The sequence below is a fragment of the Rhineura floridana genome, chromosome 6 (assembly GCF_030035675.1).
Source record: "Rhineura floridana isolate rRhiFlo1 chromosome 6, rRhiFlo1.hap2, whole genome shotgun sequence".
Taxonomy (NCBI): Eukaryota; Metazoa; Chordata; class Lepidosauria; order Squamata; family Rhineuridae; genus Rhineura; species Rhineura floridana.
Genome location: NC_084485.1, coordinates 63,278,931 through 63,301,932, shown reverse-complemented (window position 1 = coordinate 63,301,932; position 23,002 = coordinate 63,278,931). Strand labels below are relative to the sequence as shown.

General features: G+C 39.3%; 1 protein-coding gene across 1 annotated transcript in view; it reads left to right on the top strand.

The window, feature by feature from the left end:
- CR1 (complement C3b/C4b receptor 1 (Knops blood group)) overlaps positions 1-23,002 on the top strand; it is a 296,948-nt gene that overhangs the window by 224,860 nt on the left and 49,086 nt on the right. Inside the window, exons 45-47 of the mRNA XM_061630611.1 lie at positions 8,654-8,691; positions 8,815-8,957; positions 18,933-19,035. Coding sequence (XP_061486595.1) covers positions 8,654-8,691; positions 8,815-8,957; positions 18,933-19,035 — 284 coding nt within the window. The remainder of the gene's footprint in view (positions 1-8,653; positions 8,692-8,814; positions 8,958-18,932; positions 19,036-23,002) is intronic.

The window sequence follows — 23,002 nt, the reverse complement described above, 5'->3', positions numbered from 1 at the left end:
GTAAGAGAAGTACAACTGGTTGTTTAAAACAGAAAATAGAACTGGCATCCATTTACTGAATGCAGACCCTCTCCGAGGTGGGATCCAGCTTTTGGGCCCCTAGCCATGATAAAAAATAAAAAATGATGACACACAAAAACAAAATATGGGACCCCTAAAAAGAGTGAGTGGTTTGTTTCTATAATCAGCTGATCCCAGGACACATTCATCATGATATAATCTTATGCCATCAGAATCAATATATTTTTATTAATGTTAATGAACATTTTATCCCTTTAATATGACAATGTCTATAGCAGTTAACATAAAAATGTCTTTTACCAAATCACTTCTCTTAAGTACTTAAATGTGCAGCTCTTAGCTGAGAGTGTGTCACATGATCATCTGATGTGCGTAAAAAACAAGTTGTAAAACTTATCAAATGCCAAAAAGTGAACAAGCATTTAAATTTGAGGTCCCTTATGAGCTTGAGACTCAGGACAAATGGCCCTCCTGCCCCTCCATGTGATTGTACCTGACCAAAGGGAAGAGAGAGCCATTAAATAAATGCAGCAAAGATTATCTACATCCTATAGATACTTAGGAATGTCACGATTTGATTTTATTGTCAAAATATCTGTAGTTGTTAAATCTGCTGCTCTATGTTCTAAAACCAGAAATAATTCATTTTTTTCTGAAAATATTCTCTAGAGCTACTTCTCTATTCTCACAGATGTTTATAAGTTGTATTAATCATTAGCATAATTTTCTAAGTCCCATTTTCCTATTGACCAAGAGTTGGTGAAACAGCTGATTTTCACATTTTCCCAGTAAAATATGCACTGTTGTTATCATGTTGAAAATAAATACTTTTATGTTCCTTCTCTGCATTCCCCATTTATAGCACCCAACACCATAGTTTGGGGATTAATTTGGATCTCATGCATTTTACAATATCTAACCAGCATTGCTTTACCATGGGCATTCCCACTGAATATGGGCTAAAATGATAGCTTAAAGAGTATTTTTGCTATTTGTACTGGCACATACTATTACTTGTACAGTATTTTGTAGAATTGTTCTCTTAAAGCAAGTCTATTTTCTTTTTTAAAAATTCATATCCACAGTGTACAGTACTGCTGAATTCTCTCTCCCAATTATGTCTTAAGTAATTTACATTAATAGTGTATGCCAAGTAGTATTTCATCTATTCTTGACAGTATCCTTTTACTTGTTTGCTAATAATTCGTAAATCCTGAATTTGATTTTTCCATTGACACATATTTGATTGCTTTTGCAGTGTTATGTGAATGTGGCTGCATGTGTGACATCCTTAAACCTGTAACATCTTATTTTTATATGAATGTTTTTTCCCTGTGGCTGGAAACATTCCCTTTGCCTTTGATTAGATTTGTTTTTGCTTTTAATTCAAAGCTGGTTTGTACTGACAAGAAACATTACGTATACCTCTTCCCTTTGTCAGTGTAAATACAGAGTGTTGTGTGTATGAATCAAACTGTGATATGTCTAGCAGTTAAAATTATGAACTACATGAAACTTACGTTCATAATGTCTTTTTTCCCTTTTATAGGCCTTTGCTGTTCCTAGAAGACTACTAAGATAAATATGCTTAAGAAGATTTACATGAAGGGCAGTTTGTGTAATCACCAAAGCTGTTGCTGCTGCAGACAAGGCTCTCCACGAATAAACTGCTTCACAATCAAGCCACTTTTGAGGGCAGAATGAAATGTTGCAAGAAACAAAGGTTGCTCTGAAAATGCCAGCTGCATTCTGATGTTTTACACTCCCCCTCTGTAAGGTCTACTGCAAGTTACCTTGGGACCATATTGCACTATGCATGTCTCTGACCTCCCTCCGTATTATTGACTGCTTCTGGTAGATTGAGAAGTCAGCACACAGGATAAATTGCACTAGATATGGGAGGATGCTGGTGGATTGACTTAGGACTACCATTTTTCATGCATTTTTTATTTCACACTATCAGTTCCCTTCAGAAAGGAAATAAATCTTAACGTTGAACAACTTTGGAAGAACCATTTAAAAATACTTTTAAGCCTATATGACCAAGTATTTTTAGTAGTTCAACTGTTGCAAATAACTAACTGAACATCACAGCTACCCATGATGGTTTTTCTGAGCTACACTAAGTTTTCCCCCCCTTTTTAAAAATGCCACTCTGAGATAAAACTTCAGGATTTATTTTTGTCTTCAGGTAGCTACTTTGACTACTTGTTTAAAACTACAGGAGACAATATTACATTTCTAAAGGTGCTTTTGAACTTTTATGAATCAAACAGTTAAGATTAAATTTGTAATGTATATTGCTTTTCTGGGAAATAAATATCATGCATATACATTAGTGTAAACAACTTTCTGCTTTTTAAATAGTGCTTTGGTGCTGTGTCACTTTTGGCCGCCTTATGACATTAATAGTGTACCTTTCCTAAAGGTGTGTGTGTGAGAGAGAGACAGAATTTTTTAGTTTCACAGCAAAAAGGCGAAGGATGAATACCTGTCCGACTCCAGTGTCTTGGCCATCTCTTGCAGAAATGGACAGGAGAATTGAGAGCTAGGCATCATTCCAGGCACATGAAGACACCCTGGGATCCCATTAGAGAAAAGCTTACTAATACTTCTATTATCATTTAGTGTTTGTATGGCATCTGTAACGTTTATATCCATAAAATAAAACAGAGAGAGACATAGATACCCTAGCATCCCAACCATCCTGTGAGAAACAGATCATGGGTTCTCAAAGGCACTGTGCCATAGTGTGATCTGTTGAGGAGCTCAAGGTGTTCATCAACTTGTGTGCGTCTTTCACTGAGGAAGGCATGACTGTGATTTTCTCTTATACCAGCTAGTGCTTCAAGTAATTATAGAAATTGCTGGGTTATGAACCTTGCTACATGTCTTCTGAAGAAAACCACTACGGTGAGTGGTGGCAACCGTTGCAATCAAGACTACATCTCCAAAGGTGGAGAATTACATTTTTTGCATGTTTGCTAGTATTCTTGCTTTGCTTCTTTTCTGTGTTACTACTGTTTCTACAGAGCATCTAACCTAGAATTTTTTCCCCACTCATTATCCTAGAAATCTGTGTCAAATTTATTTTTATTAATTTCAAAGCCTTTTTATTGGTCAATGTCATATGATGGTGAAGATAGCCTTTTGTGTTTCAAACTGAAGGTTATGTTCCATTTCTATTTCGGGTGCATTAACAGTTGAATCTGAAACTGCAGTTTGATGTAAAATCAGACTGATTACAATATGTTGCTACTTAAGCAATGAATCTAGCTGTTGGAAAAAACAAACTGGGCCTGACCAAGATGCATGTGGTCAGCCTGCTATGTTTAAACCACCCCACTTAAGGAAAGGTGGGCATGTTCAATTAAAAACATAGAGCACATCTAGAATTTTGCTAGAATATGTTTCACCTCCCATTGTTTTATCTTGTGCAAACTGAGACATTGTGTCCGTTGGAGATTATTCTGCAGAATAGTCATTGCCATTATTCCACAATTGTTTTTGGAGTTTTTTTAGTATAATTTTTTTAAAATTATTTATTAGATTTATATCCCACCCTTCTTCCCAGTAGGAGCCCAGGGTGGCAAATTATGCAAAGTGCTGCTGTACTTCACGCGTTTTTAAATTGTTTTTATTATTTTTTAAATTGTGGTTTTAAATTGTTTTTTGTGTTTTAAAATTTGTATATTTGTTTTTAATATTTTTAATTGCTGTAAACCGCCCAGAGAGCTTTGGCTACGTGGCAGTATATAAATGTAATAAATAAATAAATATTCACAGAAACAGAAGCAAAAGAAAATCCACTAAAATTGCAAAGTAAATCAAACTTGTTTAAAGTGACTATCTGAACTATATCATCTGTCTTAATATTGTTTCTTCCTCCCTTCTAAAACAAGCTCAGCACAGCACAGCACATGTCTTGTTTCTGTTATTTGGATGATTGCAGGTGTTGCCAGCACTCACCGTATAGGCATAAAAGGCTGAAAAATTTGACACAGATTTCTAGGATGAATAATGAGAGAAATATGATTTTCTAGGTTAGATTCTCTGTAGAAACAGTAGTAACACAGAAAAAAAGCAAAGCAAGAACACCAACAAACATAGAAAAAATTAATTCTCCATCTTTGGAGATGGCACATGCTGCCACCACTCACCATATACTGTATTCAGAGGCATGTTACCAAATTCTTCCAAGCTACTCAGAAAGTGGATCCGACTGTGAAAAGCCAACCCAAATTGTGTTTGCATTTTTACAAATTTGTAGGGCAGTACAGTATCTCAGAGAGGAGGTCAGGTCTCCTGCTTCCCGATGTATTCACTATAGCTGCCCAATTTCCCTGCTTTTTAAAATATCTGTTGGCTATAGGTATGTTCTTCTACCATGGGGTTTTTTTCCTATTAGTGAATTTTTCTGCTTTTTAATCCAGGAGGTAACAAATGGGATCCTGTGCAAGTTTGCTAAGAATGGATGGATTATTTACATGGATATTGAGTTCAGTGGGATTTACTCCTCCGCAATCATGCTTAGAATAGGTGAAACTGACCACGGGGGAGGGGGAGAAGAGGGAGGGGTGGGGTGGGCAGAGGGGAGGAGGAGAGGATGGAGAGGAAAGAAGAGGGAAAAGCCAGGTCTGATCATTTGCATGCTTACTAAGTTCAGTGAGATTTACTCCCGTGCAATCATGCTTTGGAAAGGTAAAACTGACCACGGGAGGAGCAGAGGGAAGGAGGAAGAGGGATTGGAAGGGGAGCGGGTGTGGGGAAGGAAGGGGGAAGAGGGAGGGGATATAAGGCAGAAGGAGATAGCAGGTTTGATCATTTGCATGGTTTTTGAGTTCTGTACAGGAGTTCTTTACTTCTGTACAATCATGCTTAGGATACGTGAAACTGTTCTGGGGAGAGAAGAGGGAGGGGAGGAGTTTGGTTTGGTGGTTACTGGCCAGAGGGAAAGCCCCTTTCCTTTCCAAAAGGAAAATATTGTGAACAGTATCATTGTTTTGCAGGGTTTTCCCCACCTTTTTATTCTAGAGCAGGCACATGTAGTTTCCCACCCAAATTTAAAGTGAAATTTATTTCACTTTAGACAGTCATGGCTTCCCCAAAGATTCCTAGAAAGTGTGGTTTTTGAAGGGTGCTGAAAGTTGCTAGTAGACACCCTGTTGCCCTCACAGAGCTACAATCCACAGATTGTTAAATCCCTCTGGCTACTAGAACTGTCAGGGGAATAAGACATTTGACCAAACGTGTTTCGACAAGGTCTTCTTCAGTGGTCAATCAATGCAAAAACACCAAATACACAAGTCAACATAAATTTATGTAACAATACAATTCACAGCACAATTGCAAAGATAAAAAATCCCATTATTTCCATGATTTAAATACTGGAAATATAATGCAGATCTAAATATAAAGAAACTACATTTCTTATACAGACTCACCATTTATGTATTTGGTCAAATGTTTTGATTTTTCTCATTCTGCTATGATAGATGGGTATATGTTATCCATATGCTTTTAATTTTTCATAAAGTATCCACATTCACACTACAGGCAGTTTTGAGTTAGAATATTTGGTTCCCAATCTTTTTTCATAGATACACCTTATTAACAAAGGTTCAGATGTAGGCTCAGGTAAATATAGATGTAATTATCCCAGCTTAAACCATGGTTTATCAGATTGAAAACAAGCATCTTACCTCCCTCACACATACATACACTTCCCTTCCCATTATATCTAAACCAGGAAACAGGCAGTAGATTATTAGTGTTCAGCTAACAATTGGCATTGCTTGAAAGACGTGTGCAGAAAGCTTATCAGATGCTCAAAGTATGGTTCAGTGGTGTTCAGCAGCAAAGCACACATCTTTTTTTGTATTTTCATATAAAAGAGATGCAAGGATGACAGATTCATTCATGGAGGAACCATATGATGAAGAACCAGAAATGTTAGAATGTGAGGTGAAAGCTGCTCTTAAAATACTTGGAAGAAACAAATCACCAGGAATAGATGGCATACCAATAGAGTTGCTACAAGCTACTGAGACTGAATCTGTGCAAATTGACACAAATTTGTCATGAAATATGGAAAACTAAACAATGGCCCACAGACTGGAAGCATTCAATATATATCCCAATTCCAAAGAAGGGGGATCCCAGGGAATGCAGTAATTATCAAACTATTGCCTTAATATCCCAAGTAATGCTCAAAATTCTACAACAAAGGCTTTTGCCATATATGGAGCGAGAAATGCCAGACATCCAAGCTGGATTTAGAAAGGGAAGAGGTACCAGAGATCATATCTCAAACATATGCTGGATAATGGAACGGACCCAGGAATTGCAGAAGAAAATCACCCTGTGCTTTATAGACTACAGCAAAGCCTTTGACTGTGTAGATCATGAAAACTATGGAATGCTTTAAAAGAAATGGGTGTGCCACAGCATCTGATTGTTCTGATGCACAACCTATACTCTGGACAAGAGGCTACTTTAAGGATAGAATATGGAGAAACTGATTGGTTCCCAATAGGAAAGGGTGTGAGACAGGGGTATATTCACCCTATATGGAAAGTGGGATTGGACCAAGATGAAGGAGGTGTGAAAACTGAAGGGAGAAATATCAATGCAGATGATACCATACACTAGCAGAAACCAGTAATGATTTGAAATGCTGATGAAAGTTAAAGAGGAAAGCACAAAAGCAGGACTACAGCTGAACATCAAGAAGACTAAAGTAATTACAACAGAAGATTTAAAGTTGACAACTTTAAAGTTGACAATGAGGACATTGAACTTGCCAAGGATTATTAATACCTCGGCACAGTCATTAACCAAAATGGAGACAATAGTCAAGAAATCAGAAGGCTAGGACTAGGAAGGGAAGCTATGAGAGAACTAGAAAAGGTCCTCAAATGCAAACATGTATCACTGAACACTAAAGTCAAGATCATTCAGACCATGGTATTCCCAATCTCTATGTATGGATGTGAAAGTTGGACAGTGAAAAAAGCGGATAAGAGAAAAATCCACTCATTTGAAATGTGGTGTTGGAGGAGAGCTTTGCGCATACCATGGACTGCAAAAAAGACCAATAATTGGGTGTTAGAACAAATTAAACCAGAACTGTCACTAGAAGCCAAAATGATTAAACTGAAGTAATCATACTTTGGGCACATAATGAGAAGACATGATTCACTAAAAAAGGCAATAATGCTGGGAAAAACAGCAGGGAGTAGAAAAAGAGGAAGGCCAAACAAGAGATGGATTGATTCCATAAAGGAAGCCACAGACCTGAACTTACAAGATCTGAACGGGGTGGTTCATGACAGATGCTCTTGGAGGTCACTGATTTATAGGGTCGCCATAAGTCGTAATCGAGTTGAAGGCACATAACAACAATTGTATTTTATGTACTTTAATTTATTTTAATGTTTTTGCGATTTTACTGTTTACAATTGTATTATGTACGTGTTTGATTGTATTTTTGTAAGCTGCCCTGAGTGCCTATAGGGTGGGATAGAAATATTTTAAAATAAATAAATACATAAAAACCACTGGAATGGAGCAAAGAAACCACAGTCCAGAGTCAAGCCCTTTCTACTCACTCCCTGATAGCATTTCTGGAGAAAGGCAGCAATTTCCTTTTGCTCTGTTGCTTCCACTACAATTGCTATGGGAGCTTACAAGTTCCATGGGCTAACAGCACATGCTACCTGACTTTTGTTTTGACTTGGCATCTCCATTTTACATTCTTAGAAGAATAGAAATAAATTATGTTTGCAATCAGTTGAAGAAAGGCTAGGCTGGGAGAGAGGAAGAAAGCACTTTGTGTTGGTTTATCTGAATAATATTTTCTGTGGGATATCTATTTGCTAGAAATAAGATATAACCAGCAACTCACGGGTGGGGGTGCAGAAACTGCACCACTTTTAACAGTCCCAACTTGTAAATGGGTGGCTATGGTGTTAACAGGTTGAATGAAAAAAACAGTGTATAAATACTTTAAGTACAAAAAGTACAATGGACTGTTCTAAATTATTCATCCTCAGCCTCTTCCACAATATTTACACCCTGCCAGTGTGGTGTAGTGGTTAAAGTGTTGGACTATAACCTTGGGAGACCAGGGTTTGAATTCCCACACAGCCATGATGCCCACTGGGTGACCTTGGGCCAGTCACTGCCTCTCAGCCTCAGAGGAAGGCAATGGTAAACCACCTCTGGATACTGCTTATCATGAAAAATAGGGTCGCCATCGGAATCGACAGGAAGGCAGTCCATTTCCATTTCATCTCTATGTTCAAAGGTCCGACGATCTGGTTAAAATACTCAAATAACAACGCCAAGACTACATTGTACAGCTGTCATAAGCTGCTTCCTCTCTGCCGCAGGTCTGTCTCCCTGGCTGCCAGATGGCGTAATAAATATGATGCATTGGTATTTGTATTGGCAAACCCACACTTTTTTAAAAAAAAAACGTTTAAAAAACTGAACAAACCACATTTCCCATACACAATATTTTTTGAATGAGAGAGCATGATCTTCGCTTCCATTTTTTCAGAGTGTAATAGACGCTGTACTGGCAAGAGAGCTACGATAAAATCCTGGCTTTCTCCCTTGTCTGCTGCAGGAGCTGTCGCTTTCCACAGGTGTGGGGGGGAATGAAACGTAACGAAAAAGTACCCTCTCCGCCCACGTCCTTTCAGGCTATGTGTAAAGGGCGGTAGCGCGAGCTGAGCGGCGTGTCCGACGCCATGAGGCGCTTTCCCAACGCTTCTTTGCCACTGGCAGGCGCTGTTGCGAGACTCGGGCCCCTTCTTTGTCGTTGTCTTCACAACTCAGCGTTATGCAGCGGTCGTCGTGGGGGCTTCTGTGGGGTCGTCGGTTCTTGGGCATAGTGGCGCTAGTGGTGGTACTGTCTCAGGTATCGCAGGGTGAGTACGAGACAAGATCTCTCCCTTTTCCAACGACAGAGCCTCCAGAGGGCGCTCGGCCACGCTTTCCCTTTCCTCCTCTCACGTCCGTTCGCCTTGTCGCTTCCTCTCATCGCATCGTCATGTTTTTCGTCCGAGGGGGAAGGCGGGCTTCGGGTTTTTTTCCAGTCGTCTGGGGTAAATGGGAATTTCCTCCCCGATTCGCGAGGTGGTGGTGAGTCTTTGCTGGTCCCTTTAGGCTGGAAGAAGGCGGCGGGGCGGGAATCGTAGTGGGGGTGGGTGGTGGATGTCAGATAAAAGGCCGTCCCAGGGACCTTACCTACGAGGATACGATGGAATGTTTAGCATGCTGATGCTGCTGAACGGCCCGCTTAGCACTCTCGAGGGTCAGAACAAATTGGGCTCTGCATCATAATGGGACGGGGAACCTGTTCGATCATTAATACATGCAATAAAAGTTATGTGAAGAAGATATGGATCTTGTCTCAAAGTCCAAATCTTGCAATACTTGTCAGTGAGATCAATTAATACAATTTCAAATTGGTTGATACTTGTAATATAGCTGTCATCTACTTATGGTTTTCAGTTCTGTACATTTAAAAGTGCTGTTCTTTATTTTAGGTTGCAGTTCTATGCATTGTTACATGAGAATAAGTTCGATTGAATAGATTAAAACTTACTACTGAATAAACATGCATAGGATTGTGCAGTTGGTCACAAAGCCATAAACATAAAACACACTCTGCTTTGACATTCATCTTGTAGTCTCACATCAGTATTTTGTTGCAGGAAAATATGTGTACAGAACTATGTGTGAGAAATGCACACATATCTGTTTTGCAGTGTTTTACCAAGGTGGGAACTAGTAATTAGGCACAGCTTCCCAGCATGGATATATGAGTTGAAACAGAAATGTTTTATCCTTGTAATAGGTTGGTGGTATGTATCTTGTTTTTTTTATTTCATGGAAGTTGTCTTGTTTAATGGACTTTTGTTTTATTTAAGTTTGTGTTTTCCTAGATTATGTATTCATTTATTTACTTCAAATATATGGCCTTCTCTTTTTTCTCTCCTTTGCTACCTGTCCCCGTATTCAGTTGTTGCCAAATCATATTGCTCCTCACTTTATCATATTGCAAATATACAGTTCTTCTTCACTGTTACCTTGGGAAAAACTCTGTTCATTCTTTCGTCGCCTTTTACTGTACCTTGATTGCGTGAGCTTCTCTGGTGCCATGTCCTCTCATCTCTGTCGTGATTGTGGTCTCCAAAATTGTTCACTACTTTTGTCTCTCTAACAATTTCATGCTCCCTGTTCCTTAAAACCCTACACTGGCCTCCTTCCTGTTCCCAGATCCTACAGCAGTTTCTTGTCCTTATCTTCCAAACTGTGTAAAGGTTCCTTCCTTCCTTCCTTCCTTCCTTCCTTCCTTCTATTTAAAATATTTATATGAGGCTTTTCACCTGACAAAATTCCATAGTATTCATACTAGTCTAAAACGCAGCTGCTGTCACTGGTGCCTGGAATTGCCTGGAACACCTCACCAGCACCACCTCTTACTTCCTTTAAATCCCTTTTCAAAATCTACCTTTTCCATGAAACCTTTGGTATAACCCCCTAGTCCTCATTATGTACTATATGTAAGACTAATTACATGTAACTGAAATAGCAGAAATTCAGGAAAAACTAAGAACATTAGGATTCGATCTCATGTGTCAGGGAAAGCCTGGACAAAAAGATATTTTTTACAAGACATCTAAAACAACAGATGTTTGCTGCTTCATGTATGGCAGACGGAAGGGCATTCCATAATACACGGGCAAATAGCAGAAAATGCCAGTTTCCAGGCCAACTGTTTTTATTTGTTTTTAAATGTTATGTTATGGTTTATTTCTTTGCTGCCTTTTGGCCAAAAAGACCCCCCAGGTGGTTCACAATACAAGTAAGAAAAGAGCAATACAATTTACAAAAAAATTTAAGACAACAAAATCTTAATATTTTTTAAAAATCAACAATAACAATAACAAAGCCAAATACATTCATCTTCCTGGCAAAGGGCAGTCTCCAGAAAGATGTCAGAAAGGGCAGAGGTGAGGGGGCAAGGAAGGTGGAAAAGTTTACCCCTTGATGGTCCCAGTCTGACCCCTGCACCAATGCTTTTATGCTATTGTTACTCTAAGTGTGTGGTACTACAAGTAGAATTTCCCCAAAGGATCTAAGTAGTATGACAGGTCTACACAGGGTCAGGTGGTCTTTCAGGTAACTTGGTCCAAGTTCAGGACTTTATATGTTAGCAAGACGCAGGAAGCATGGCGCAGGAAGCATATTACCCCTGTGCTTTATCGACTCCACTGGCTCCCAATTAGTTTCCGGGCCCAATTCAAAGTGCTGGTTCTGACCTTTAAAGCCCTAAATGGCCTTGGACCAATGTACCTGAGGGACTGCTTACGCCCATATGTACCTGCCCAGGGTTTAAGATCATCTGCCTCTGGTCTCCTTTGCATGCCTGGAGTGAAAGATGTTAGATTGACAGGCATGCGGGAGAGAGCTTTTTCAGCTGTGGCCCCCAAGCTTTGGAATACTCTACCCCAAGAAGTTCGCTGTGCCTCCTCCTTGTTGGTTTTCCGGAGACTTCTGAAAATGATCTTTGGGAGAGCCTTTGGGAGGGGTTGAAGGTAGGGCCTGACACTGATCTTATGCCTTCTGCATTAAATTTTACCTTTGTAGTCCCTTGTGTGTGTGTGTGTGTGTGTATTGTATTTTATGTATTTTAATTGCATTTTATGTATTTTAAATTTATTTTAATGTTTTTGTGATTTTACTGTTTACAATTTTATTATGTACATGTTTGATTATTTTTGTAAGCCACCCTGAGTGCCCTATTATAGGGTAGAAGGGTGGGATAGAAATATTTTTAATAAATAAATAATAAATAAATAAAGACCCTGAACATGGCCTGGTAACTCACTGGCAGCTAGTACAGTTTCCTCAGTGCATCTCTAATATGTGCATGTACAGGTACTCCATTCAACAAGTTGGCCACATTGATCTGCCAGAGGAAGAAAAAAAGGGGGGAAACTCCCAAGACGCCAAAAAGTGCATTTATGAAAATAATTCCAAAGCAGTTTATTAAAAAGACAAGCCCAATGTGTTTCGGCCACCTTATATTTTGACCTTCGTCAGGGGCTGAAAGTTGAAACATACAAACATGTAATCGGTATTAAAATCTTATTAGTTTGGGACATACAATTCATTATCACATAGCATAGGAACAAACACCAATCATTGTACTCACATACCGAAGACGGAAAGTAACTTTTGCTGAAGAGATTTCAAACAGTATAGCTAAAGGTTCTTTGTAAAAGGAAAGTATCCGAGTGCTTTTTCTGGCCGCAAGCCTGATATTAAATCCTTACATACAATTGCCTGCAGGTACTGAAGCCGAGAGATAGATTGCAGCTGTAAGCAAGGGAACGTCTCTAAAGTGTAAGACACACAGGAGGGGAAGTAATTGCAACTCACCATTCAGACCGCTCGGGTTAGTGTGTCAAGTTCTAAGATCCAAGCCAGTTCTCTCCTTAGTAAAATCTGTGTGCTTTGTGTATTTACCTTCTCTACTACCCAAAAACTGAAATCTGTCAGAGACAGAGACCGCTTTGGTCGCCTTGGTGGATGACCTACGCAGAGAGCTGGACAGGGGGAGTGTGTCCCTGTTGGTTCTACTGGACCTCTCAGCGGCTTTCGATACCATCGACCATGGTATCCTTCTGGGCCGCCTTGCCAGGATGGGACTTGGGGGTACTGTGTTGCGGTGGCTCGGCTCCTTCCTGGAGGGACGAACCCAGAAGGTGGTGCTGGGGGATTCCTGTTTGACTCCTTGGCTGTTGACTTATGGGGTCCCTCAGGGCTCAGTTTTGTCCCCCATGTTATTTAACATCTACATGAAACCGCTGGGTGAGGTTGTCCGGGGGTTTGGGGTTCGGTGTCATCAGTATGCGGATGACACCCAACTCTATTTTTCCTTTCCACCTAAAGCTAAGGAAGCCATCCTGGTCCTGAACCGGTGCCTGGCATCAGTGATGGACTGGATGAGGGCGAACAAATTGAAGTTAAATCCAGACAAGACAGAGGTGCTCCTGGTCAGTCGAAAGGCAAATCGGAACAGGGATTCAGCCTGTGCTGGATGGGGTTACACTCCCCCTGAAGACACAGGTTCACAGTTTGGGTGTGCTCCTGGACTCAGCTTTGAACATGGAGGCCCAGGTCTCTGCAGTGGCCAGGAGTGCTTTTGCCCAGCTAAGACTGGTGTGCCAGCTGTGCCCGTTCCTGGAGAAGCCTGATTTGACTATGGTGATGCATGCCTTAGTTACATCCCGTTTAGATTACTGTAATGCGCTCTACGTGGGGCTGCCTTTGAAGACTGTTCGGAAACTTAAACTGGTACAAAGAGCTGCAGCCAGAGTGCTAACTGGAGCTGGTTACAGGGACCATACAACCCCCTTGTTGTGACAGCTCCACTGGCTGCCTGTTTGTTTCCAGTGACAATTCAAAGTGCTGGTTTTGACCTACAAAGCTCTATACGGCCTAGGTCCAGGCCATTTGTCAGACCGTATCTCCCCATATGAGCCTTCCTGGGCGTTGAGATCCTCAGGAGAGGCCCTTCTCTCAGTCCCAACACCTTCGCAAGCACGATTGGTGGGGACGCGAGATAGGGCCTTCTCGGTGGCTGCCCCCAGGTTCTGGAACTCTCTTCCTAGGGAAGCATGAATGGCCCCTTCCTTGCTGTCCTTCCATCGGCAGGCAAAGACTTTTTTATTCCGACAGGCTTTTGGACTAGAAGCTGTTTAAGATAGGGCCTCATAAGGTCTGTTGTATTGTTCTGTGGTCCTATTCTTAATGTTTTAAACTGTCTTAGTATCTTAAGTGTATGTTTCATGGTTTTAATGTCGCGAATAGTTTAATTCTATTTTAATTGTATATTTTTGTATGTTTTTTACCTATGTGTGGTTTTTATTTGTAAGCCGCCCTGAGTTCCAGTTTTGGAAAAAGGGCGGGGTAAAAATAAAGAGTAATAATAATAATAATGTCTGCAATTGGTGTAATGCTCAGTCAAAGGAGCTCCCACCTTGTTGTTCTTGATGTTGCTTATTGACCCAGGCACATCATGAATCACACTATGCATTCATTTCTGCTCTCACCACAACACAACTGCCATACACAAAATTGCCAACAGAAAAGTCTTCTTCCTGAAAAACACTACACCTGTGGCAAAGTTCTTACAGTTGTTCTCCAGGGCGTGGCTAGCTGGCTCAATCTTCTGGCTCCCCGTCAGGCTGCAGTTCTCCAGGTGCAGGAACAGAGCAGTAAAGAAGGGGCATCCAACCAAATCTCTTCAATCAAGTCTACCTGGGGAGTTCCACTGGGATGTTGATGCAACCCTCCATGTCTCACAGTCCCCAGTCAGATGCTGTCTTGATGCATTCCCAGAAGAAATTGTTCACCATTGCTCTGCCTTCATCACCTTTCACTCTGTTGAGGGAAACCTGTGAAGGATATGACAAGATTTCTATGCCGTTGCCAGCTTTCCCAGTGTGATTAAGGCCATAGACTCTGAGCTCCAAGAGATACGCTCAGTGTGTACAGGAACAGATACTACCAGCATTCCTTGAACACAGAGCACCTATGGTGGACAGAAAGTCTTGTTGGATCAGTTCCTTGTAGACCTCGTACAAATATGCCAGACAGTCTCCAGGAGAAATAAAGGTGAAGTGGGGATGGCTTGATAGTCACAGGGATGGTAGGCATAATTAATGTAGAATGAGGTCTGGAGCATGAATGTGTAGGTAGGGTTATTCTTGGCAAATTCCACAAGTAGCCAGAGTGAGATCTAGTTGCCCTACTAATAGCTCAGGTAGCAACAGATATATTGTTCTAGAACCTGGTTCACTCACTCAGTTTGACCATTGGTATGTAGGTGATTTGCTCTGAACTTGTGTGCCCATATTCCTAGCAGCTGTAGCAATGCCTTCTACTTTTATTTTCTATATAATCAACATTTGTACTGTATTTGAATATGAGTTGTTTATAATTGTAAACCACCTTGCATCCCTCAACTGAAAGGCAGTACATAAGTGCAGTAAATAAAAACAGATGAAGGGCTTGGGCTGGAGGGGATGGCATGGCAAGGGAGCTAAGTGAGGGCAGGTATTGCAGCTGTCCTATGTCCAGACACTTTGCTGATGAACATTCAGTTTCTTTATCCCAGAGCAGCCATGTCAACAGCTGTGACGTTTTTTCTATTGAGATCAATGGAATATGTTTCCTTAATACCATTTCTGTCATTATATTTGCCCAGTTTCAAGCAGAAAATTATAAATGTAGGCTTTACTCCTGTAACACTTACCTGGTTGTTTACCTCTGAGTAAATATCAGCACTGGTCAGCAGAGTGGCAGCACTTATCTGACCTCCCATCACCAGCATCACTGCAGTGAAGCAGAAAGAGGAGGGGGCGAGGCAGGAATGAGAATGACATGATGCAAATGCACAGGTGGAGCAAGTCTGATAGTAGTGTGTTTGTATCGTGCTGATCTTGTCCCTGGTATGCTGTAACTACACCCATGATAAGAAGTCAGGTAAGCCGCACTGCCCACTGCTGGTAAATATGCATAGATTGTGGTCTTATCTTTCTGTTCATTGAGCTCTATAGGTTGCTAGGGTTGCTTGTTCTCTCTCTCTCTCCCTCTCTCTCTCTCTCTCTGTGTGTGTGTGTGTGTGTGTGTGTGTGTGAGTGAAGACTCGTGTTGTAGAAAGTAGCCATATGTAGCTGGTCTATTGACAGTGATGACTCTTCTATCATTCTCATGTTTGCATCATTCTAATTTCTATAATTTCTAGCATAGTATCTTAAGTTCTTATCTTGGTTTTTGTTTGCAGAGGTCTGCCGCTTTCCACCAAATCAAATTAATTCTAAACTAAATTATACATTTGAAGCATCAGCCATGTTTCCTGTTGGGAAGGTATTACACTATATGTGCAAGAATGGATTTCATACAGTTCCTGGCATCCCAAATACTATTACCTGTGAAAAAAACATGAAGTGGTCACGACCTAAAGAGTTCTGTCAATTTATATATTCTTTTGCTTTTCATACGTTGTAATGATTTGTAGGTGTTTCTGGAAAAAACAAGTTTAGTCTTATTTTAAAAACTCTACAGATGAAACATTGGATCCCTTACAAAGGCCTTGATAAACCAATTTGTTGGGGTCAAATCTGAAAACAATTGTTCTGCCCAACTAATCCAAGGCATTTTGTGAGTATGCAAAATTAATGATCACAAAACAGTAATAACAAAAAACCCTTAACCCTTTGCAAGCCACTCATGCAGTTGTATCAAGATTCTTTTTCGTGTGGTATTTTACTTGTGGCAGGAGTCCATTTTGGATCAGTAGAACACCACGCAAAAAGAACCATGGTGCAAACATATACAGTCACATATAAATGGATAGTTCATTTGCAGTGTTTTATCAGTGCACATCTGTAGTATTGGTAACATGAGGTGGGGCAGAAGAGGCAAATGAACGGAAGGAATTGAAAGCTATGGTAAAGTTTGTATGCAGGCAGCAAGGCTTGCATAATGCTGTTTCTAGCTAGATGTAAAATGCCACATAATTCTATGGTGACTGCTTGTGCAGTCTCTTCTGGTAATAACAGATCACTGCTATGATGCTCTTTCTCTTGTCTGGGAAGAGCAGAATGGGACTAGGATACTGGGTGAAGCAGTGAAGGATGCAGAGTCAGTAAAATCCCCAATTTCTTTGTTTCTCTAGAGACAATTACTTCTTGCCCAAAGCAAGTGGACAAATAGCGAGTTGAACTCATTATGTCAACAGCAGCCCCAATATTCCATACCCATTGTTTTTCACATTTCCTTTTTTATCAGTTTTGTCTCTACATGACAAAAATATTCAAGGTTTCTCAACCGTGTCCCAAGTATAGTTGGAATGACAGAAGCTGCAGTCCTAATCCCCAATCTGTACTGTTGGAAAAGATGTGCTTTAGTAGACATCTCCATCCACTGGTCTCCAACCTCTGCAGATACCCTCAATGCAGCTACAGAAAGTGAGGTGGAGGCAGCACCAGCTCCAACAGCAGCTGGCAAAGGGCCCTAATGGGGCAGGGTGGAGCTGGGCTGGTCATACATCCATTTGATCCTAAGCTGGCCCATCTCCTGGAGAGGGGCTTGATCCAGGTTCATCTCCTGTGCAAATCTGGAGCTGCTGTAGCAAAATAAAATAACTAAAAAAATATGTTAAAAGTTATGTTGGCAACTCACAATAATGAATTTTAAAAAAAACACCAAAAATGATATATAACACATTATTAAACATTTTCTTTTCATAGTGATAAAATATGTAAATAGTTTATAAAGGGGTTTAACATTTGAATTTGATGCACAGCAAACAAGCAGGAGTATGATGGGAGCAACATGATGAAATTTAGATCCCTGATAAGCTGTGGATTTTAGTTAATGCTTTGGCTATTGTGAAAATTGCTGCATTCAGATAGCTACTTGTACGTTAACAGGTTGTTTTATGAAACAGTCTTCAACATGCTGTCATGTACTACTTGTTTCTGTGGATCTGGCCTGATTCTTGTTACACGCCTGCATATCCTTGATGCCGGTTCCTTGTTGCCAAAACATCAGTTGCTGTATAGTATGTACAGCTTATTTGTTCTAACACTCAGTTATTTGTCTTTTTCACAGTCCATGGTATGCACAAAGCTCTCCTCCAACACATTTCAAATGAGTTGACTTTTCTCTTATCTGATGAAACTGAGGTTATTATACTTTGGACACATAATGAGAAGACATGATTCACTAGAAAATACAATAATGCTGGGAAAAACAGAAGGGAGTAGAAAAAGAGGAAAGCCAAACAAGAGATGAATTGATTCCATAAAGGAAGCCACAGACCTGAACTTACAAGATCTGAACAGAGTGGTATATAACAGATGCTGTTGGAGGTCACTGATTCATAGGGGTGCCATAAGTCGAAATCTACTTGAAGGCACATAGCAACAATGAAATGTACAGTTAAAACATCCTTATGACCCCTTCCTTTTCCAAAATCAGGCTCTCAGAACTTATATTCAGCTTTTCAGTCACACTAATTTCTTTTTCAAGCAGCTTTCTTTTTCCATTTGACTTGTAATTAACAACTTAGAAAATAAAAAATCAGGATGATAAATAAGTGGGTATGGAAACAATAATTATAAAAGACCCTAATGTGGCCAAAACATAAATTCCACTGCCACAAAAGGTAAGAGGATTATTTCTGTGGAAACGAATATATGAGGATGAACTAAAAATAAACTTTGAAGAGAATATGACCTCCATATTTAAATCTATGTCCACAATGTGTTCAGTACTACTGACTTTTCCTGAGAAAAGCGGTACTTAAATTTATCCATATATTGGTGATTTACTAGATTCAAAATTTGACTCATGTAATGTAAATATAATTTATATGTTTTATATTAAACTAAGGAGCTTAGTTTTGGAAAAATATATGAAGGAAAATAAACCAAATCTACTGTAGGAAAAAGTAAAAGAACAATGTAGGATATTTAGAAGATCTCTTGTGTAGAGATCATGGACATTACAAGATTTCTTGTGTATAAATCATGATCCTGGCAAATACATTCAAAATAAATACCAATTTAAAAAATAAATTTGTCAAATATATTTGACATGAACTGCAGTCACGAGAGGTCGTATATGTTACTACATTGTTGTATCCATTATCTTACATACGGTTTGTTACCCTCCATGTTTTAAGTTTCTTTCATGGAATGGCAAAACTGGGCTCATTTGATTACCATTTGATTAACATGATGCTTCAGGTCTGTCAGTAATATTGCTTGTTTCTTTGTATGGGTTTTTGTATCTAATTCCAGAGTATTGCCTTCCAGGAAAAACATGTGTGCCTCCAGATTCACCAAAAGACGGAAGTGTTATTTCATTTAATAGTGAATACATCATTGGAGCAAGAATTGGATATATTTGTATTAAAGGGTAAGGCAAAATGCTAAAAGACCACCAAGGACACCCAGTTTACTTTTGCTCTAAATTGTTTTCTCAGGAACTCTTACTAATATTGATAGGGCTTTGTAACTTAAAATTATAACCAGTTCTGGTTAGGAGGATAATCTAAATCGATATATTATGAGTTGTATTCAGTGCTGCACCAGCACGATTCCTCTGATGCAACGGGGCTTCTGTTTCCTCTCCTCCAAATCTCCCAACTCTCTGGAGCTGATTTTGAGGGCACATGGGAAGCTGGAGGGGGCAGGAGAGAAAGAAGTTCTGTTGGGCATACAGAAGTCTGCACCACAGGAATTGCAGTGTTGTGGCATGGGTGTAGTCATCCAGGGTTTCAAGGGTTTTAGACCCCTTACAATTTTGGGAGCTATGTCACAGCAGGGCCCCTATGTCTCCAGTGTCCTATGAATGACAGCATGAAAGGGGAGTGTGTTAGCCACTGAGAAGAGTTTTCTAATTTGTTTCATTATTGTTTCCTGTTGATTTGAACCAATCAGAGTGAGAAGAGTTCCTATTACTTCCTACATCAAAAAGCCAAGTTGTGCAGAGTGAGGATTCTATAACTGCAAAAGCAGAGACAGTGAATCCTGATGATAGCATCCCGTCAACATCAATAAGCAGTTTGGTAGCAGCAGGACATAAACGTGTAGACACTGAATTTAGTAATTTTTTTTTTTTTTATAATAATTTTTTATTATTCAAATTTTTATAAAAACAAATACAAACACAACAAAAACAATACAACAGAAAAAAAATAAAATAAAAAGAAAAACTTGACTTCCGATTTGTTACAGATCAGCTATAAGTATATAATATATATCAAACCTGTCTCCTAGAACATACGAAATTCACTTTTTTCCAAAGTCTATCTTAATTAATCGTCAAATCCCATTATCATCATTTCATTTTTTTCTTTCAACAAAAAGTCCAAAAGAGGCTTCCATTCCTTAAGAAATGTATCTGTCGTTTTTTCTCTAATAAGACGTCAATTTGTCCATCTCAACTAAGTCCATTAATTTCAATAGCCATTCTTCCATTGTTGGTATCGATTCCATTTTCCACTTTTGTGCATATAGTAATCTTGCTGCCGTGATCATATATAATATTATTCTTCCATATTTCTTTTCCTTTTGTTTATCCATAAAACCCAATAAAAAAAATTCTGGTTTTGACTGAATATTTATCTTTAAGATTTTTTGCATCATCCTACCTATCTGTGCCCAAAATAATTTTGCCTGTTTACACAACCACCACATATGATAAAAAGATCCTTCTTGTTGTTTACATTTCCAACATACATTAGAAACATTACTATACATTTTTGACAACTTTTCTGGAGTCATATACCAACGATACATCATTTTATAAAAATTTTCTTTAAGATTATAGCATAATGTAAATTTCAAACCTTTTTTCCACATATTTTCCCATTGATCCATTTGTATATTATAACCAAAAAATTTTGCCCACTTAACCATACACTCTTTTACTTGTTAAGAACATAAGAACATAAGAAGAGCCTGCTGGATCAGGCCAGTGGCCCATCTAGTCCAGCATCCTGTTCTCACAGTGGCCAACCAGGTGCCTGGGGGAAGCCCGCAAGCAGGACCCGAGTGCAAGAACACTCTCCCCTCCTGAGGCTTCCGGCAACTGGTTTTCAGAAGCATGCTGCCTCTGACTAGGGTGGCAGAGCACAGCCATCATGGCTAGTAGCCATTGATAGCCCTGTCCTCCATGAATTTGTCTAATCTTCTTTTAAAGCCATCCAAGCTGGTGGCCATTACTGCATCTTGTGGGAGCAAATTCCATAGTTTAACTGCGCTGAGTAAAGAAGTACTTCCTTTTGTCCGTCCTGAATCTTCCAACATTCAGCTTCTTTGAATGTCCACGAGTTCTAGTATTATGAGAGAGGGAGAAGAACTTTTCTCTATCCACTTTCTCAATGCCATGCATAATTTTATACACTTCTATCATGTCTCCTCTGACCCGCCTTTTCTCTAAACTAAAAAGCCCCAAATGCTGCAACCTTTCCTCGTAAGGGAGTCGCTCCATCCCCTTGATCATTCTGGTTGCCCTCTTCTGAACCTTTTCCAACTCTATAGTATCCTTTTTGAGATGAGGCGACCAGAACTGTACACAGTATTCCAAATGCGGCCACACCATAGATTTATACAACGGCATTATGATATCGGCTGTTTTATTTTCAATACCTTTCCTAATTATCGCTAGCATGGAATTTGCCTTTTTCACAGCTGCCGCACACTGGGTCGACATTTTCATCGTGCTGTCCACTACAACCCCGAGGTCTCTCTCCTGGTCGGTCACCGCCAGTTCAGACCCCATGAGCGTATATGTGAAATTCAGATTTTTTGCTCCAATATGCATAATTTTACACTTGTTTATATTGAATTGCATTTGCCATTTTTCCGCCCATTCACTCAGTTTGGAGAGGTCTTTTTGGAGCTCTTCGCAATCCCTTTTTGTTTTAACAACCCTGAACAATTTAGTGTCGTCAGCAAACTTGGCCACTTCACTGCTCACTCCTAATTCTAGGTCATTAATGAACAAGTTGAAAAGTACAGGTCCCAATATCGATCCTTGAGGGACTCCACTTTCTACAGCCCTCCATTGGGAGAACTGTCCGTTTATTCCTACTGTCTGCTTTCTGCTTCTTAACCAATTCCTTATCCACAAGAGGACCTCTCCTCTTATTCCATGACTGCTAAGCTTCCTCAGAAGCCTTTGGTGAGGTACCTTGTCAAACGCTTTTTGAAAGTCTAAGTACACTATGTCCACTGGATCACCTCTATCTATATGCTTGTTGACACTCTCAAAGAATTCTGATAGGTTACTGAGACAGGACTTTCCCTTGCAGAAGCCATGCTGGCTCTGCTTCAGCAAGGCTTGTTCTTCTTCCATGTCCATTTTTAATAAAAATTTATACATTTTTGCAATTATGCATTCATCATTTGTACACAAACCTATTTCAAAATCAGATTTATTTATTTCAAACCCATACATTTTCTTGTCCATTTTAAATCTTTCTAACAATTGTAAATAGGCAAACCATTGTGAACTATATCCTTCCTTTATTAGTTGTTCTCTCTCTTTCATTATATATTCACCATGCACATTTTCTAATAGTTCTTGGTAAGTTAACCATTTCTCTTTTCCAGCCATTTCTCTTCTATAAAATGCTTCTTGACTTGAAACACATAGTGGTATTTTCGAAAAAAACCTTGTTTTGTATTTATTCCATATATTCAACAAAGGACGTCTTATAAAATGATTATTAAAATCCACATTAATTTTTACTTTATCATACCATAGATATCCATGCCATCCCCACTTCAGGTTGTGACCCTCCAAATCCAATAATCTTTTATTCCTCAATAGAATCCATTCCTTTATCCAGACTAAGCAACAAGCAGCAAAATAAAGTCTCAAATTTGGTAATCCCAGCCCTCCTCTTTCTTTGGCGTCTTGTAATAATTTAAATTTAACTCTTGGTTTTTTCCCCTGCCAAACAAATTTAGAAATATCTTTTTGCCATTGTTTGAAAGGTAGATCAGAGGATATGACAGGTATTGTTTGAAATAGAAACATCATTCTCGGCAATACATTCATTTTTATTACAGATATTCTACCCATTAATGACAACTGTAATTTATCCCATCTTAACAAATCTTTCTTAATCTCTGTCCCTAGTTTTTCATAATTATTATGAAACAACTTTGAATTTTTATTTGTCATAATGATACCTAAATATTTCACCTTTTCTTCTATTTTAAAATCTATCTTCTCCATTAACTCTTTTTGATCTCTTAAAGATAAATTTTTCACCAGCATCTTCGTTTTTTGATTATTGATCTTAAATCCTGCTAATGGTCCAAATTCTTCTAATTTATCCATCAATACTTTGATTCCTTCCAAGGGATTT